This window comes from Mastigoproctus giganteus, chromosome 6, assembly GCF_048544385.1.
Source record: "Mastigoproctus giganteus isolate SK-2022 chromosome 6, ASM4854438v1, whole genome shotgun sequence".
Lineage (NCBI taxonomy): Eukaryota > Metazoa > Arthropoda > Arachnida > Uropygi > Thelyphonidae > Mastigoproctus > Mastigoproctus giganteus.
Genome location: NC_143580.1, coordinates 201,414,351 through 201,435,139, shown reverse-complemented (window position 1 = coordinate 201,435,139; position 20,789 = coordinate 201,414,351). Strand labels below are relative to the sequence as shown.

Sequence of the window (20,789 nt, the reverse complement as noted above, 5' to 3'; positions counted from 1 at the left end):
ATGGCAGTCTGTTCCACCAACCAACCACCCGCTGGCTAAAGGCAAATTTCCGCACGTCTATCCTACATCTGTCTTTCCTCAATTTGAATTTATGCCCTCTCAGGTGATTTTTCTGAGCTAGAGGAAGAATCCCATCAGCATTGAGCATGCTTAAACCATTCAAGGCTTTATACACCTCTATCAGATCACCTCGCTGGTGCCTAGTCTCCAGACACTGTAATTTGCAAAACTTAAGCCTTTCTTCGTAAGAGCACCCCTTTGTTCCATTCACTAATCTTGTTGCACTTCTCTGTACTCGTTCCAGCAGCTCTACATCCTTCTTGAAATGAGGCCTCCAGACCTGTATACAGTACTCTAGGTGTGGCCTGACCATTGCCTTATACAATGGAATAATCACCTCCTTATCCCTGCTGGAAAAATTCCTGTATATCATTGACAATACTCCATGAGCTACTCTTGCAGCCCGTCTGCACTGCTCAGAGAACTTCATATCTGCCTGCACAATCACCCTCAAGTCCCTTTCATTCTCTACCACTGTCAGTGTAGTACCACAGAGTTGATACGTTGCTCTGGGGTTGCTTTTTTCCCATGTGTAGTACTTTACATTTGTCAATGTTAAACTTCATTTGCCACCTCTCAGCCAATCTGCTCAACCTTTCCAGATCCTGTTGCAGCAGCATAGTGTCAGTAGTGTCCTTGACAACCCTGCCAACCTTTGTATCATCTGCAAACTTGGACATTAAGCTTGATATACCATCATCAATATCATTTATAAATACAGAAAACAATAATGGACCCAACACTGAGCCCTGAGGGACTCCACTAATAACATTAGTCCACGATGAGCAGTGTCCATTGATTACCACTCTCTGTCTTCTCCCCCTCGACCACCCCTTTATCCATAGCAGCAATTTGCCTCCAATGTCACACTGCTCCAATTTGTGTAGCAGTCTTTCATGTGCAACAGTATCAAAAGCCTTTCTAAGATCCAAGTATATAATATCAAAGTTATTCCCTGCATCCAGTTCTTTTGTGACTGCATGATAGTATCCAATCAAGTTGGTCAGGCAAGACTTCCCCTTAACAAATCCATGCTGTGTCTGAGCTATAACTGAAGTCTTGTCTAAATGATCCTGCAGTGCTTCTTTAACCAGTGCCTCCATTAATTTTCCTGGAACAGAAGTTAAGCTCACAGGTCTATAATTACTTGTGTCAGCCTTTGATCCTCCTTTGTGAATTGGGGTCACATTTGCACATTTCCAGTCTATGGGTACCTCCCCTGAGTCCAAGGAAGCTCTCATAATTATGGCTAAGGGTTTGCTTACTTCCTTTGCTGCCTCCTTTAATATAACTGGATAGATCCCATCCACCCCGGGTGCCTTTCTTGTGTTTATCTTCAACAGTTTCTCCTCCACTTTACTCCCAGTTATTTCAAGATTCTGTAGCTTACTGCTAGAGTTGAATACACCTCTGGCATTCCCCTTGCTGAATAACTCCTCATGTGTGAATGTCGATGCAAAATATTCATTTAGTTTGTTAGCTACCTGAGCAGGATCATCAACAGTTGACCCATCAATATCAAGTGGACCAATCTGATTCATCCCCTTCCTTCTAGAGTTTACATAAGTAAAGAACTCTTTGCTGTTTTTCTTTGCATCCCTTGCCAAGGATTTCTCGTAATCTGCCTTCGCCTGCCTAACCTCCTTTGTAACTTGGTTGCATATCAACTTGTATCTATCATAGGCTTCTGTGTCATGTGTTAATTTGTAAGTATCCCATGCATTTTTCTTCTCTGCCATATGCCTCATTAGTTCATCTGACATCCATTTTGGCCTAAACCTTGAACAATATTTCTTAGTTGGTATGTAAAGCCTAGTAGCTTCCAAGATAAGTTCTTTGAATGCTTCCCATTTTGAATTTGCTGTTGGTAACATCATCAGTTGGTCCCACTGTATAGAATTTAAATACTGTCTCAGTCCATCGTAGTCGCCTTTACGGAAGCAATAACCCTTCCCTTTACCCCTAATGGTAGTTACCTCTTTGAGTAAATCCCACTTCAGCACACTGTGATCACTGCCACCTAGTGGTTCATTTATCTGCAGATTCTTAATGCATGAAGAATCACTGCTGATAATCAAATCAAGAGTATTACTCCCTCTAGTTGCCTCCCAAACATGCTGATGTAGAAAACAATCATCCAATAAATCCACAAAAGCCCTGCTAGTGTGTGAGTAACCAGCCCCCAAATTCCAGTCAATATCTGGGAAATTAAAATCTCCCATTATAAGACTCTCTGATTTACTGGCCCACTCTATTTCCCTGTACAGTTCCTTATTATACTCATCAGAGTCATTAGGCCTATAGGACACTCCTACTCTCAATTTTGATCTCCCAATGGTTATGTCACACCAAACTGACTCAACACTGCACTGTCCAGTGATGTCGACTGGCTTCACTTCCTTGGTTTTTATGTGTTTCTTAACTAATAGCATAACCCCTCCCCCCCCTTCCTATCCTGTCTATCCTTTGTGTAGACGTTGTACTCCCCAAATTGCATTTCTGCATCCCTTATATCTGTGTGACACCACGTCTCTGATATCCCAACAATATCTGCCTTTGATGTTTTGAGCAATACCTCAAATTCATCAAATTTATTTACTAAACTCCTAGCATTGGTGTACACGCAAGTATACCTGCACCTGTTTCTATTCTTAGCTACCCTAACACAACCCATGTGTTTACTTGTTCCGCAATGGCTCCCAGCAGTCTCTGAAATACCATGCATCTTGTTTTTCAGGCTTCTGCTCATTCTAATAGAAGCAGTGCAAGAATCTCTTTCACCTCTGCCAGTGGCTACTGTCGATCTATTGGTCTTTGTGGGTGGAGCATGTGGGTGCTAACTATACAACACACTCCAGAGATAGTCAGGAGGATAGAGCGCTGTATGGTGTCTAATTTTCTCCTGTTTACTGCAGTGATTGCTTTGCTGTACCACACATCTGCGGCATATGACAGAGCCGGGATGAAAATAGCCTTTCAGAAAAGGGAGAGTGTCCTCTTCTTCAAGCCCCAGACCCTTCTGGTAATTCTGGAAATTATGGCACAGTAATTCCTGATTTTGGTACAGAGGTAATTGAGATGTGGGGTGAATGACATGTTCTTATCCAGGACTATCCCTAGATGTTTTAGTTTTATTTTTAGCTTTATGGATGTTCCGTGGATTTTTAATCTGTGGGGGCCTCCTAATATCCAGAGAGCCCCTCAAGAGGATTGAATTCATTTTTTCGGAAGAAATTCTGAGCTAGTTCTCTTGGGTCCAGTGCAGCAGTGTTGAGATGGCTCGATTTGCCATTGCTTCCATTTGAGCTCTACTGCCCACTGAGTCATTTTGGTGTGACATACGAACTGAGAAAACCAAAATGAGGGCAGGAGTCTGCTACAAGCCAAATGACTATGGTGAGTATAATGAAAAACTACACAGACAAACAAAGTTTGCCAGATGATTGGAATGTCTTATAATGGGGGACTTTAACTTTCCATGAAATTGATGGGAACTGGTGAATTGGCCACTTACACTGTAACAGAAATTTTCAGGATTTATTGGATGACTGTTTTCTAGAGCAGCATGTTAGATAGGCAACAAAAGAAAGCATTCTTGATCTGATTATCAACAGTGACACTTCATGCATTAGGAATATCCAAATAAAGGAACCACTAGGTGGCAGTGATCATAACATATTCATGTGAGAGCTATTTAAATATATAACTACTGTCAAGTGTAAAGATTTTGTGGCCTTAGATGGTGTTCAAATTACATTCAGTGGGACCAACTACAAATTCTAGATGGGGAGCATTCAGGGAAGTAATCACAGAAGCTACTAAACTTTTTATAGCATCTAACAGATATTGGTTCAAGGTTTAAACCTAATGGATGTCAAATGAATTTAGGAAACTAATAGTAGAGAAATAAAATACATGGGATGATTATAAATTAGTAGGGGCCATGGAACTCTATAGTATGTACAAACTAGTCTGCAATCTTGTCACTAAAGGGACTAGGCAAGCTAAGGCAGATTATGAGAAGTCCTTGGGTAAGGATGCAAAGAAGAGTAGTAAACAATTCTTTGCTTATGCTAAACACTAGAAGGAAAGGGATGAACTACATTGGTCCACTACATATGCATAGCATAACTATTGATGATCCTGTTCAAGTTACTGACAAACTAAATAAATATTCTGCATCTACATTCACTAATGAAAAAGATTTTAGAGATGGGAATACAAGATGTATACCATGTAATAAATAGTAGCTAAATTATTTTGTGATAACTAAGAAGAAAGTGGAAAAGAAATTGCTGAGGCTAAAAATAAATAAGGAACCTGGGGCTGATGGGATCAATCCAGTTATATTAAAAGAAACAGCAAAAGAAGAAGAAAGAAAACTCTTGGCTATAATTACCAGAGCATTGTTGGATTCAGAGAAGGTTACTGTAGACTGGAGGTGTAAAAATGTCTTTCTTATTCTTATTGACTTCTGTGCCCAGAGAAAAGGATAGTTTGTTTGTTATTTGGTTTTTAGGAGCATTAGCAACTAAGGCCATATTGCTCCGGGGATATGCGGTAGTCATTCCCTGACCTTTCTGCATCCTCTGTATTTGTGGTCACAGGCTCGAACCCCGGTCTAATCAAGAAGCATGTGCTACGCACTGCTGCTCCTGCCCACCTGGCTATGGAGGCGACTGGATGAAGAAAAGGAGAGTCAGTGATTAAAGAATGCAATGTAAAGAATGAATGTAGTGCAGTAAAAGCAATCTAGGATCATATTAATAAAAATGCAGTTATTTAGGAATTGCAGCATGGATTTGTTAAGGGGAGACCTTGTCTGACCAATCTGATTAGCTATTATGACACAGTAACAAAGGAACTGGATGCAAGCAATAATTTTGACATCATATATTTAGATTTCAGTAAAGCTTTAGACACTGTTCCACATCTTGAGTACAGCATATAGGTCTGAATATCTCATTTTAAGAAGGAATGTAGATCTCTTGGAACAGGTGCAGAGAAAAGCAACCAGATTAATCAGTGAAGGACATAAAAGGATAATCTTACTACAGAAGACCAGTTCTGAAAATTGCAGTACTTGAAAATTAAACACTTGTAAGGATACCTAATTTAAGTATTTAAGTGGATTCAGTAACATAATGATGTTGGTGTTCTAACTCCTTCTAAGGCAACATACATACACAAGGGGACATAAACTTAAGTTGAAAAACGATGACTGCAGGATAGATGTGCAAAAATGTCAATTAGCGTTTGTTCCAACAATCTGTTACTCTCCTAAGAGTAACAGATTGTTGGAAGCAACTGCTATCTGGTTTTGGGAAGTGGATAATTTGAATAAATTTAAATTATTAAAGGGATGGATAGATGAGGAGAGTACTTTTTTTTTTTTTTTTTTTAGGCTGATGCTGTATAAGCTTGCCTTTTACTACTACTAATACTAATTTAAAGCAGAAATGGATGGCCACTTTTGGTAAAGTATGAGTAATTGGGTATTTTTTTAGCAGCATGTAACCATTCTAATACCAATAATAAATATGATAACCTAAGGAAAAAAAATTATTACCTATTTGATGTAACATCTCACATGTTTTTAATGAAGCAGCCATTTTTGCAAGTTTTATTCCAGGCATTTCTTTACCCTGCAAAATACAGCACACTATTTAAACAGTATATTGTAAATAATTCAAATGTTACAGTTACAGTACAACAAGGTGTCATGTCCTGCTCTGCTATATACTGCTTGATCATGAAATGGAGCTAATAATGCTTACTTCTATATTGGAAAAAAAAGGGAGGGGGGGGGAGATTTTTAACTAAAATCTCAATTAGCAGATTTACTTAACAAGTACAGTGGCAATGTTGAAAAAAAGTCGTGAGTTAGGGTTAAATTTGAAAGTGTCTGTAATTCTACCCAGAAAAGATACAAGGGAATATATGATGAGAGCCTTGTCAAATCAATTCTGCCCTGGAGAGGCTGTGCAAGGCTCATGGGGTAGAATTTTTCTCATCGATGGTCTATGCTTGATAACAGGAGAGACTGCTTGCAGGGATGGGATATACTTAAATAGAAAAGGTACGAGAATACTTACTCGTGCTATCGAGGCAGTGTTAGGTGGATCAGAAAACTCATAGTGGGGGAGATACACAGATAACAGATTAACAATAGCCACAGGGAGAGGTAAAAGTGATTCTTGCATTGCTTCTATTGGAATGAACAGCAGCCTGGAAAGCAAGATCATGGGGATTTCAAAGATTGTTGGGAGTCGTTGTGGAACAAGTAAATACATATGCTGTGGTAGGGTAACTAAGAGTAACAAGTGCATGTATATTTGCATGTAAACGAATGCTAGGAGTATAGTAAATAAATTTGATGAATTTGAAGTGTTGGTCGAGACATCAAATGCAGACAATGTTGAGGTATATCAGAGATATCACTCAGATATAAGGATTCTGAAATTGAATATAGGGAATACAGTGTATATAGGAAGGACATACAGGACAGGAGGAGTGGGAGGTTATGTTCTTACTTAAGAAGCGTATTAAATCTAAGGCAGTGAGACAGTGCATCCAGTCAACATGGGTGGCCAGTGGAATGTTGAATCGGTTTTGTGTGACATTAGCACTGGGAAAGAAAAAATGAGAGTAGGAGTGTGTTATAGGCCTAATGACTCTGATGAACAGACAAATGAACAACAAACAACTGTCAAAGAAATAGAGTGCGCCAGTAAATCAGAATGTCTTATAATGGGGATTTTAACTTTCCACATGTTGACGGGAACTTGTGGGTTGATCACTCACACTCTAGTAAGACTTTTTTGGATTTATTGCATGACTGTTTTCTACAGAAGCATGTTAGAGAGGCAACAAAAGGGAGAATACTCTTGATCTAATTATCAGCAGTGATTATTCATGCATTAAGAATTTGCAGATAAAAGAACTACTAGGTGACAGTGATCACAGTGTATTGATGTAACTAGCATCAGGGGTAAAGGGAAGGGTTTTTGCTTTCATAAAAATGACTACAGTGGTCTTAGTCAGTTTTTAAATTCTATACAGTGGGACCAACTGAGAGTGTTACCAACAATAAATTCTAAAGGGACATATTCAAGAAATTAATCATGGAAGATAACTAGGCTTTTCATACTAACTAAGAAATACTCTTCAACGTTTATAGTGTTATCAGCAGAGTTCCTCAGGTTTCTGCATTGGGACAATTATTGTTTTCTTTATTTATCAATGATATTGATGAATGCATATCAGACTTAAAGTTCAAGTTTGCAGACGATACAAAGATTGGCAGGGTGGTGAATGACAGGAATGATGGCATGCTACTTGAACAGTATCCAGAAAAGTTAAGCAGATGGTCTGAGAAATGGCAATTGAAGTTTAATATTGACAAATGCAAAGTACTGCATATGGGTAGCAGTAACCTCAAAGCAAAATATACCAACTGTTTGGTACTACACTTAGGGTAGTCAAAAATGAAAAAGACCTGAACTAATTGTGAAGTCAGATATGAAGTTCTCTGTCCAATGCAGACAGGCTGTCAGGCCAGCTCATGGGTTTTGTCAGTGATATACATGGATTTACTAGCAGGGATAAGGAGGTGACTATCCCATTGTATAAGGCAATGGTCAGGCCACATTTTGAGTACTTTATACAAGCCTGGAGGCCTCATTTTAGGAAGGATATAGGGCTGTTGGAACAAGTACAGAGAAGGGCAATGAGACTGGTGAGTTAAACAAAGGAGTACTCTTACCAAGAAACGCTTCAGTTCTGAAAATTGCAGTGTCTGAAGCCTAGGCACCTGCCAGGAGATCTGACTGAGGTTTTTTAAGGCTTTGAATGGACTGAGAATGCTCAATGTTATGGGATTCTTCCTCTTGCTCAGGCTACTCACATGTGGGAGCATAAATTCAAATTGAGGAAGGGCAGTTGCAGAACAAATGAGCAGAAGTTTGCCTTTAGCCAGCGGGTGGTTGATTGGTGGAGCAGACTTCCATCTTTTGTTGTGGAAGTTGATAGCCTAAATAAATTTATGGCTTTGCTGGACAGTCACTTGGAATGAATGGAGAGGTGAAATAGGAGGGTTTTTTTTTTTGTCTGATGCTGACCAAGCTTGCTTTCTTGCATTGTATGCATCTACTAATGCTAATGCTAATAACTAAGATGGCATCTAACTTTATATTAGATAAGTGGGGTGACATTGAAGTAATTACAACAGCTGTGCTGATTCACAGTGAAACACTAAAAGCAAAATTAGAAGAGATGCAAGTTAGAGTTTCCCTTTTTGATGAAATTGGGAGGGGCCAACCATTTCGTCCTGTATGTTGATAAGGTTAAAACATACAGTACTGTAGTTAGGGAAAATATAACTGATGTTAATGAAGACAGTAAAATTGGTAATAGAGGTGGGAGAGGAAGTAATAAGAAGAAACAGGTGAATACTTTAATATTAAGAGCAGATGTTAATGCACAGTTTACGAGTAGTCAGGAGATCAAAGAAGAGGTACTAAATGCTTTAAAAGATGATTTTAAGGAAATTAAAGTGACAAGCCTGCGAACAATATGAAATAAAGGTGTTTTGATAGAAATAGACAATAAAGATGATTTGAACAAAATAATAGGTTCAGAGACTTTAGTTATGGTCCTTGAGGTTGTCACAGACATTCTCTCAGATATGCCAGTCAAGCTGTACTTGCTACCTGGGAGTCTAAAACGCTGATGGAACTGATATTCGGGTGACACTCAAGTCAAGTGGACCCAATTTCGGTGAACTCCGGATGGTCTGTGACAGCCAATCCTCCTTGCACCTTCATGATGGTGGGACTATTAGTAATCCTGGGTATAACCTCCATGCACAAGTACATGGTGGGTGACCTCACAGGTGTGAACCAACGTAAGCAGGAGTTGGGGTGTGGCACCCACACCACATGGAGAAACGCCGCCCCTCTATGTTACCCCTCTATAGTACTAGGTGGTAGATGACTCTCATCAACCGGTGAAATACCACCACTTTGCTTATTGGAGGCTTGAAGTGGCGGAACCCATGTTTAGTCTCTAGAGCTAAGTTCCGGTCAACCCTTCCCTATCTCTTCCATCATGCAGTATGATTGATGACTTTTGAGGTTATGATGAATGTCGTGGCGAGATCCAATATTCCTTACATTTCGAGGGTACAGCTCTAAAACGGTGTTCGCAGGCCGGCCGCTAGTTAGTACATCAGACCGAATCTATTGGTAACTCTCTAGGAGGCTTCCGGATCAGCTAGTGTATAATCTTGCTACCTCTACTCTGCCAGATAGTGATTGGAGGGAGTCCAAGTAGTGTGTATGCGGGGAGCATTGTTGAGGCCACATTATGTCAAGGATCTGGGTATATTCTTATCACGTGTACGCCATATCCAAAAATTTCATTACTTCATACAGCATGTCCCACCCACTTTTTCTTACTACTAAATACACCATGAATTGTCAAACTAATAGAGCAAGCTTATCTGCGAAAAGATCTAAACCTCCCAAGCACTTCCTAATTCATTTCACAAATATACGTGGTCTCAATTCTAATCTCAACGATGTCCATTTCCACTTGCAGTCTGCCAAACTCCATGTACTTTTTCTGACAGAATCTCAGTTATCGGTCGATTCAACTACTGCTCATCTCAATTGACCAAATTATTCGCTGTATGATTCCTTTCGCCTCAAAGGTGGTACTTGTGCATATGTTCATTCTGATATTTCCTGTCAGAGACTTGGTAATTTGGAATCTCCTCTCTTTGATCTTCTCTGGCTTAAAATCTCTCTACCTCATTGTGTCAAATTCATCTGTTGTCTCTACCGTTCTCCCAACTCCACTAATCACTTGGAGCTCTTTGACTTCCTCTCTTTGCAGCTTGACTTTCTCCAGTCCAACTTTCCTAACCAGTGAGGTAATTTTCCTTGGTGATTTTAATGTTCACGACTCCAGCTGGCTTCTGTTTTCTAGTCAGACCGACCCAGCAGGTCCAGATGCTGAGGCTTTTGCAATTACTAATGACCTTGCATAGATTGTTCATTTACATACAAGAAAACCTACAAGAATACCAGACAATCCTAATCATACAGCCAATACGCTTGATCTTTTTCTCACAAACAACCCTTCTAAGTACACGGCCGAAGTGAGAGGTCCTTTAGGCACTTCAGATCACAACTTGGTGATTGTCTCTTCTCCAATGGAACCTTTATCTCATGGCTATTCCCAACCTTGTGTTGTTTGGCATTACAAGAATGCAAAATGGGATGACCTGCGAGACTTATTTTCTTCTTTTCCTTGGTCGGATTACTGTTTCAAAACTTCTGATGTCAATGTTTGCTCAGATCATGTCAGTGAAATTATTCTTGCAGGAATGGAATCCTTTAATCCACACTCCACTTTAAAATCTCGTCCTTTATCTACACCTTGGTTTTCCAATAAATATGCTAAGGCTGTTCAAGAGAAGAATGTTGCATATCGTAATTGGCTTGTTTCTAATTCTTCAGTTTCATTTTCTGCCTACACCAAAGCTCGCAACAATTATAAAGCAGTTATTAATCAGTCCAAACTAGAGTTCGAACAGGCTAAGAGTCGAAAACTTGCTTTTTGCCCTAATGGTAGCCGAGCATTCTGGTCTCTTGCCAAAGCTAATGGCCGCATCTTTTGCCCATCTCTGCTCCCACCTCTGTCAAAACAAGATGGTTCTATTGTCGCTTCAGCCAAGGATAAAGCTGACCTGCTAGCATCCCATTTTTTCTTCCAGCTCATGTATTGATGATCTTGGTAAAACACCTCCCACCATTCCCAACACGCTCCATTCAATGCCTCCTGTGGTCTTTCGTCAAAAGGATATCAGAAGGATTTTGATGAATCTTAATGCTAAGAAAGCTCCAGGTTCTGATGGTATTTCTCCACTTGTTCTCAAAACCTGTGCTCCTGAACTTACTCCTATTCTTTGCCGCTTTTTTTCACTCTCTTATTCCAAAGGTGTTTTTCCTTCTGCTTGGAAATTTGCTCATATCCAGCCAGTTCCTAAAAAGGGTGGCAAATCCCTCCCATCCAATTATCGTCCCATTGCAATTACCTCTACTCTTTCTAAAGTAATGGAGAAATCAATTAACCGCCAACTCTTAAACTACCTTGAAACCTTCGGTCTGATTAACGATCGCCAGTATGGATTCCGTCAGTGTCGATCTACTGGTGATATTCTGGCTTATGTTACCCATTTATGGACTAATTCAATGGAAAGGTTCGGTGAAACACAAGTAGTTGCTCTTAACATCTCAAAGGCTTTTGATCGTGTTTGGCATAAAGGTCTTCTAAACAAACTTCCATCTTATGGTTTGCCAACTGTTTTTAGTAATTGGTTATCCAGTTTTCTCTCTGATCGCTCGCAGTGGGTGATGGTAGATGGCTCTCTGTCTTCTAACTTCTCCACTAATGCCAGTGTCCCCCAAGGTTCAGTTCTTTCTCCCACTCTTTTCTTCTTGTATATTAATGACCTTCTTCCATTGACTGGAAATCCTATCCATAGTTTTGCTGATGATAGCACATTGCATTCCACTTTCCATTTTGAGAAACCTTGTGCTCAATCAGCTTCAACTTCTCGAAAATCTGCTACCAATTCCTTAAATGCCGATCTTCAGGTAATTCTCCAGTGGGACAAAGACAACTTAATTGATTTTAACCCTTCTAAAACTCAGTCTTGTCTTATATCTTAGAAAAGGATTCTTCTGCTCCTATGCTTATCTTTAGTGACACTACGATTTCTAGGCAAAATGATATATCTCTTTTGGGGATTACCCTGACTTCTAATCTCTCTTGGCACAAGCACATTACAAATATTGCTTCCTCTGCATCTAAAAAACTTGGTTTTCTCTTTTGCTCTTGGCATTACTTTTCTTCCAAACAGCTGCTCAATCTGTATAAATCGCAAATCCGCCCTGCCATGGAATATTGTTCTCACATCTGGGGCGGTGTCCCCAAAACCTCTCTCTCAGGCTTCTAGATTCCATTCAGAAGAGGGTAGTTAGGTTAATTAATGATTCATCTCTAACAGAGTCTCTCCACTCGCTTTCTCACAGATGTACTGTTTCTGCTGCATGCCTCTTCTACAAATACTTCCATGGGCACTGTTCTTATGAATTGGCTTCTATAATTCCCTCTCTCTCTTTCAAAACAGTCCAAACACATGCCACCACCAGCCAACATCTATTTACTGTCCAACTTCAAACCCACAGAACCAACTTTTCATCTTGCTCATTTATTCATGCAACTGCCATTTTCTGGAACAACTTTCCTTCATAAGTATTTCCTGAATATTACAATCTACAGAAGTTTGTCCAATGTGAACAACCTTTCGTCTTCTCATCCTCCAACCCAAGCATGGTACTAAGTACTATAGGTTCTAATATCTCTCGTGTTTGGGGTTCACATAAAAAAAAAAAAAAAAAAAAAAAGTTAGTAATGGTATTGATTATGATAAGTTGAAAACAACTAATCCTTCCATACTGGTGTACAAAGGATGAAATAGTTGCAGACTTATATCTAAAGAATTTGAAGAACTATGGTTATGATCTCAAAGAGGTAAAGAATGGAGTTGTATTTAGATTTAATAGTGGAAATAAGTTGAAATTGACTAACTGGGTTATTGGGATGGCCCCAGAGTTGTTAAAATTTTTGTTTTTGAAAGACAGAATATTTTTGGGAGTGTCCTTCTATAAAAATTCTTTAATTATTTAAAAATTCACAGTTGTGACCAAATGTTTTAAATGTGTGTGATATGGTCACTTTGTCCAGTAATGTAGTCATAAAACAATGTCATGTGGTCATTGCACTGAGGGGGGGGCCATGTTTATGCTGACTGTCAGCACAGGGACCAACATCCAAATTGTGTTAACTGTAAGCATAGAGGTCATGACTATAAATACTCTGTAAGAGATGTAAATTGACCAGAATATGTTAAAGCCCTTGAATTAGCAAGTACTGTTTAATACAATAATAACAATTGTATTAAACAGTTTTGGTTGGCATATAATAGTGATAATAACCAAATATTAAACATAGTCCAGTTCAATGGACAAAGGTCTCGAATGGCAATGAATGAATTTAGAATATATGCAATGGAAAACCAGTGTGACATACTTTGTTTGCAAGAACCATATGCATTACAACATGAGCAGAGTTATAGATTGGTAGGTTTTCCTGTAACTGCTAAGTCAGTTTATGTTACTAGAGTGAGGCCAAGAGTAGCAATAGTTATTTTTAATAAGAATTTAAATATAACTGTGGTATCAGGATTGTAATCAAGATATTGTTTGCATTAATTTTATTTATTATCATTGTATTGTTCTCCAACAGATAATATTGAATATTTCATTTCATGTATGGAAGGTGCATTGGCACAGATAGGTTATGGCAATGTAGTATTGGCTTTTGATATAAATGCTAAATCCAATATTTGGTTCAGTGGTATGACAGTGGTGGAATCCATGTTTAGTCTCCAGAGCTAAGTTCTGATCAACTCTTCCCAATCTTTTCAATCATGCAGTATGACTCATGACTTTTGAGGTTATGATGAAGATTGTGGTGAGATCCAATATTCCTTACATTTCGAGGGTACAGCTCTAAAATGGTGTTCGCAGGCTGGCCGCTAGTTAGTACACCGGACCGAACGTATTGGTAATTCTTTAGGAGGCTTCTGGATCAGCTAGTGATAATAACCTTGCTACCTCTACTCTGCCAGATAGTGACTGGATAGAGTCCGAGTAGTGTGTATGCGGGGGGCATTGTCAAGGCCACGTTATGTCAAGGATCTGAGTATATTCTTACCATGTGTACGCCATATCCAAAAATTTCATTACTTCATACAGCATGTTCCCCCACTTTTTCTTACTATTGAATACACCATGAATTGTCAAACTAATAGAGTAAGCTTATCTGCCAAAAGATCTAAACCTCCCAATCACTTCCTAGTTCATTTCACAAATATAGGTGGTCTCAATTCTGATCTCAACGATGGCATTTCCACTTGCAGTCTGCCAAACCACATGTACTTTTTCTGACAGAATCTCAGTTATCGGTTGATTCAAACACTGCTCATTTCAGTTGCCCAAATTATTCGCTGTACGATTCCTTTTGCATAAAAGGTGGTATTTGTGCATATTCCATTCCAATATTCCCTATCAGAGAATTGGTAATTTGGAATCTCCTCTCTTTGATCTTCTCTGGCTTAAAATCTCTCTACTTCATTGTGTGAAATTCATCTGCTGTCTCTACCGTTCTCCCAACTCCACTAATCACTTGGAGCTCTTTGACTTCCTCTCTTTGCAACTAGACTTTTCCAGCCCAACTTTCCTAACAGTGAGGTAATCTTCCTTGGTGATTTTAATGTTCACAACTCCAGCTGGCTTCCATTTTCTAGTCACACCGACCCAGCTGATCGAGATGTTGAAGCTTTTGCAATTTCTAATGACCTTGAACAGATTGTACATTTACCTAAAACAATACAGCCAACATGCCTGATCTTTTTCTCACAAACAACCTTTCTAAGTACACGGTCAAAGTGAGTGTTCCTTTAGGTACCTCAGATCACAACTTGGTGATCGTCTCTTCTCCAATGGAGCCATTATCTCATGGCTATTCCCAAACTCGTAATGTTTGGCATTACAAGAATGCAAAATGGGATGACATGAAAGATTTCTTTTCTTCTTTTTCTTGGTCGGACTACTGTTTCAAACCTTCTGATGTCAAGGTTTGCTCTGATCATGTCAGTGAAATTATTCTTGTAGGAATGGAATCCTTTATTCCACACTCCACTTTAAAATCTCATCCTTTATCTAAACCTTGGTTTTCCAATAAATGTGCTAAGGCTGTTCAAGAGAACACTGTTGCATATCGTAATTGGCTTGTTTCCAATTTTTCAGTTTCATTTTCTGCCTACACCAAAGCTTGCAACAATTGTAAAGCAGTCATTAATCAGTCCAAACTAGATTTTGAAGAGGCTAAGAGCAGAAAACTTGTTTCTTGCCCTAATGGTAGCCAAGCATTCTGGTCTCTTGCAACTTTTGCCCATCTCTGCTCCCACCTCTGTCAAAACCAGATAGTTCTGTTGTCACTTCAGCCAAAGATAAAGCTGGTCTGCTAGCATCCCATTTTTCTTCCAACTCATGTATTAATGATCTTGGTAAAACACCTCCCACCATTCCCAACATGCTCCATTCAATGCCTCCTGTGGTCTTCCATTAAAAGGACGTCAGAAGGATTTTGACGAATCTTGATGCTAAAAAAGCTCCAGGTCCTGATGGTATTTCTCCATTTGTTCTCCTGAACATACTCCTATTCTTTGCCACTTTTTTTCACTTTCTTATTCCAAAGGTGTTTTTCCTTCTGCTTGGAAATTTACTCATATCCAGCCAGTTCCTAAAAAGGGTGACAAGTCCCTTCCATCCAATTATCATACCATTGCAATTACTTCTACTCTTTCTAAAGTAATGGAGAAATCAATTAACCGCCAACTCTTAAACTACCTAGAAACCTGCCGTCTGATCAACGATCTCCAGTATGGATTCTGTCAGTGTCGATCCACTTGTGATATTCTGGCTTATGTTACCCATTTATGGACAAATTCAATGGAAAGGTTTGGTGAAACACAAGCAGTTGCTCTTGACATCTCAAAGGCTTTCAATTGTGTTTGGCATAAAGGTCTTCTAAACAAGCTTCCATCTTATGGTTTGCCAACTGTTTTTTGTAATTGGTTATCCAATTTTATCTCTGATCGCTCACTGAGAGTGATAGTAGATGGCTCTCTGTCTTCTAACTTCTCCACTAATGCTGGTTCAGTTCTTTCCACCACTCTTTACCTCTTGTATTAGCATTAGCATTAGCATTAGCATTAGTAGAGGCATTTGATGCAAGAAAGCAAGCTTATGCAGCATCAGCAAAAAAAAAAAAAAAAAAAAGTAACATAAATAAATAAAAATAACCACTTCCACTTCACCCCTCTGTTCGTTCGAAATACCTGTCCAGCTGAGCCTTAAACTTATTTAGGCTATCAACTTCCACGACAAGGGATGGAAGTCTGTTCCACCCACCAACCACCCGCTGGCTAAAGGCAAATTTCCGCACATCTATCCTACATCTGTCTTTCCTCAATTTGAATTTATGCCCTCTCAGGTGATTTTTCTGAGCTAGAGGAAGAATCCCATCGGCATTGAGCATGCTCAAACCATTCAAGGCTTTGTACACCTCTATCAGATCACCCCGCTGGTGCCTAGTTTCCAGACACTGTAATTTGCAAAACTTAAGCCTTTCTTCGTAAGAGAACCCCTTTGTCCCATTCACCAATCTAGTTGCCCTTCTCTGTACTCGAACCAGCAGCTCTACATCCTTCCTGAAATGAGGCCTCCAGGCCTGTATACAGTACTCTAGGTGTGGCCTGACCATTGCCTTATACAAGGGAATAATCACCTCCTTATCCCTGCTAGAAAAATTCCTATATATCATTGACAATACACCATGAGCTACTCTTGCAGCTCGTCTGCACTGCTCAGAGAACTTCATATCTGCCTGCACCACCACCCCCAGGTCCCTTTCATTCTCTACCACTGTCAGTGTAGTACCACAGAGTTGATACGTTGCTCTGGGGTTGCTGTTTCCCATATGTAGTACTTAACATTTGTCAATGTTAAACTTCATTTGCCACCTCGAAGCCCATCTGCTCAACCTTTCCAAATCCTGTTGCAGCAGCATAGTGTCAGTAGTGTCCTTGACAACCCTGCCAACCTTCGTATCGTCTGCAAACTTGGACATTAAGCCTGATATACCATCATCAATATCATTTATAAATACAGAAAACAATAAAGGCCCCAATACTGAACCCTGAGGGACTCCACTAATAACATTAGTCCACGATGAGCAGTGTCCATTGATTACCACTCTCTGTCTTCTCCCCCTCAACCACCCCTTTATCCATAGCAGCAACTTGCCTCCAATGCCACACTGCTCCAATTTGTGCAGCAGTCTTCCATGTGCAACAGTATCAAAAGCCTTTCTAAGATCCAAGTATATAATATCAAAGTTATTCCCTGCATCCAGTTCTTTTGTGACTGCATCATAGTATCCAATCAAATTGGTCAGGCAAGACTTCCCCTTAACAAAACCATGCTGTGTCCTAGCTATAACTGAAGTCTTGTCTAGATGATCCTGCAGTGCTTCTTTCACCAGTGCCTCCATTAATTTTCCGGGAACAGAAGTTAAACTCACAGGTCTATAATTACTTGTGTCAGCCTTTGATCCCCCTTTGTGAATTGGGGTCACATTTGCACATCTCCAGTCAATGGGTACCTCCCCTGAGTCCAAGGAAGCTCTCATAATTATGGCTAAGGGTTTGCTTACCTCCTTTGCTGCCTCCTTTAATATAACTGGATAGATCCCATCCACCCCAGGTGCCTTTCTTGTGTTTATCTTCAACAATTTCTCCTCCACTTTGCTCTCAGTTATTACAAGATTCTCTAGCTTACTGCTAGAGTTGAATACACCTCTGGCATTCCCCTCGCTGAATAACTCCTCATGTGTGAATGTCGATGCAAAATATTCATTTAGTTTGTTAGCTACCCGAGCAGGGTCATCAACAGTTGACCCATCGATCTCAAGTGGACCAATCTGATTCATCCCCTTCCTTCTAGAGTTTACATAAGTAAAGAACTCTTTGCTGTTTTTCTTCGCATCCCTTGCCAAGGATCTCTCGTAATCTGCCTTCGCCTGCCTAACCTCCTTTGTAACTTGGTTACAGATCAACTTGTATCTATCATAGGCGTCCGTGTCACGTGTTAATTTGTATGTATCCCATGCATTTTTCTTCTCTGCCATATGCCTCATTAGTTCATCTGACAACCATTTAGGCCTAAACCTTGAACAATATTTCTTAGTTGGTATGTAAAGCCTAGTAGCTTCCACGATAAGTTCTTTGAATGCTTCCCATTTTGAATTTGCTGTTGGCAATATCATCAGTTGATCCCACTGTATAGAATTTAAATACTGTCTCAGTCCATTGTAGTCGCCTTTACGAAAGCAATACCCCTTCCCTTTACCCCTAATGGTAGTTACCTCTTTGAGTAACTCCCACTTCAGCACACTGTGATCACTGCCACCAAGTGGTTCATTTATCTGCAGATTCTTAATGCATGAAGAATCACTACTGATAATCAAATCAAGAGTATTACTCCCTCTAGTTGCCTCCCGAACATGCTGATGTAGAAAACAATCATCCAATAAATCCACAAAAGCCTTGCTACTGTGTGAGTGACCAGCCCCCAAATTCCAGTCAATATCTGGGAAATTAAAATCCCCCATTATAAGACTCTCTGATTTTCTGGCCCACTCTATTTCTCCGAACAGTTTCTTATTATACTCATCAGAGTCATTAGGCCTATAGCACACTCCTACTCTCAATTTTGATCTCCCAATGCTTATGTCACACCAAACTGACTCGACACTGCACTGTCCAGCGATGTCGACTGGCTTCACTTCCTTGGATTTTATGTGTTTTTTAACTAATAGCATAACCCCTCCTCCCTTCCTATCCTGTCTATCCTTTCTGTAGACATTGTACTCCCCAAATTCCAGTTCTGCATTTCTTATATCTGTGTGACACCACGTCTCTGAAATCCCCACAATATCTGCCTTTGATGTTTTGAGCAATACCTCAAATTCATCAAATTTATTTACTAAACTCCTAGCATTGGTGTACACACAAGTATACATGCACCTGTTCTTTTTCTTAGCTACCCTAACACAACCCATGTGTTTACTTGTACCCCAATGATTCCCAGCAGTCTCTGAAATATCCTGCATCTTATTTTCCAGGCTGCGGCTCATTCCAATAGAAGCAGTGCAAGAATCACTTTCACCTCTGCCAGTGGCTACTGTTAATCTATTAGTCCTTGTATCCCCCCAATCTAGCAGTTTTCCGACCCACCTAACATTGCCTCGATAGCATCAGCAAACATTCTTGCACCCTTTCTATTTAAGTGTATCCCATCCCTGTAGAAGCAGTCTCTCCTGTTAACAAGTACAGACCAGGCTGAAAAAAATTCTACCCCTTGAGCCCTGCACAATCTTTCCAGGGCCGAATTGATTGACAGGGCTCTCATCATATACTCCCTCCTATCGTGTCTGGGCAGAATTGCAGACACTTTCAATTTCAACCCTAATTCACGGCTTTTTTTCATCAGTGACCTGTACTTGTCAAGTAATTCCGCCGGTCTCCTACTCTTAATGTCATTAGTGCCAACGTGTACAACTATATCACCTTTTGTGCCCTTAAAAGATGATATCCGCTCTACAACGTCATCAAATTTTGCCCCTGGCAGACATACCCTGGTCCTATTCCACCTATCCTTTTTACAAAGCATGTTTCCCGTTTCCCTGACAATAGAGTCACCAACAACTACTAGTTCCTTTGGGACCAGCGCATTCTGTCTTGGGGGTTGCCGCTGTGTTCCGCGATGACCAAGTGCAAGCTCTGGCATTGGTGTGGGCAGCTGAGAGCTTGATGGGCCCCTCACTTGTAATCCTTCGAGGGCATCCACCCTATCCTTTATATTACTGACCTTCTTCCATTGACTGGAAATCCTATCTATAATTTTGCCGATGACAGCACATTGCATTCCATTTTCCATTTTGAAAAACCTTGCTCTGCTCAATAAGCTTCAACTTCTCGAACATCAGCTACGAATTCCTTAAATGCCGATCTCCAGTGGTGCAAAGATAACTTAGTTGATTTCAATCCTTCTAAAACTCAGTCTTGTCTTATATCTCGCAAAAAGGATTTTTCTGCTCCTATGCTTATCTTTGGTGACACTCTGATTTCTAGGCAAAATGATATCTCTTTTGAGGATTACCCTGACTTGTAATCTCTGTTGGCAAAAGCACATTACAAATATTGCTTCTTCTGCATCGAAAAACTTGGTTTGCTCTTTCACACTTGGCATTAGTTTTCTTCCACACAGCTGTTCACTCTGTACAAATCACAAATCCGCCCTACCATGGAATATTGTTCCCAAATCTGGGGCAGTGCCCCGAAAACCTATCTTAGGCTTCTAGGTTCCATTCAGAAGAAGCCAGTTAGGTTAATTAATGACTGCTCTCTAACAGAGTCTCTCCACTCACTGTCTCATAGACATACTGTTTCTGCTGCATGCCTTTCTACAGATACTTCCATGGGTACTGTTCTTCTGAATTGGCTTCTATAATTCCCACACTCTCTCTTTCAAAACAGTCTGAACATGTGCCGCCACCAGCCAACATCCTTTTACTGTCCAACTTCAAACTCACAGAACCAACTTTTCATCTTCCTCATTTATTCATTCAACTGCCGTTTTCTGGAACAACCTTCCTTCATACGTATTTCCTGAAAATTACAGTCTACAGAAGTTCAAGACTAATGTCAACAAATATCTTCTTTCATCTTCTCAACCTGCAACCCAAGCACGGTACTAAGTAAGGTTCTAATACCTCTTGTGTTTGGGGTTTTCATTAAAAAAAAAAAAAAAAAAAAAACAGACTTCTTATAATAAAATCAATGAGAAGATGAGGTTTGCATACAAAAAGATAAATTGAGAAAAATTTAATGATTTAGCATTAGTAGAGGCATTTGATGCAAGAAAGCAAGCTTATGCAGCATCAGCCAAAAAAAAAAAAAAAAAAAAACC

The 20,789-nt window shown here is 39.9% G+C and overlaps 1 protein-coding gene across 1 annotated transcript in view; it reads right to left on the bottom strand.

Annotated features, from left to right (window-relative positions):
• The window catches only part of LOC150084879 (endoribonuclease Dicer-like), a 203,658-nt gene that overhangs the window by 77,702 nt on the left and 105,167 nt on the right, over positions 1–20,789 (bottom strand). The window contains exons 7-8 of the mRNA XM_090376377.1: positions 6,156–6,236; positions 5,630–5,705 (exon numbers count right to left, since the gene is read on the bottom strand). Of these exons, the coding sequence (XP_090232503.1) occupies positions 5,630–5,705; positions 6,156–6,236 (157 nt within the window). The remainder of the gene's footprint in view (positions 1–5,629; positions 5,706–6,155; positions 6,237–20,789) is intronic.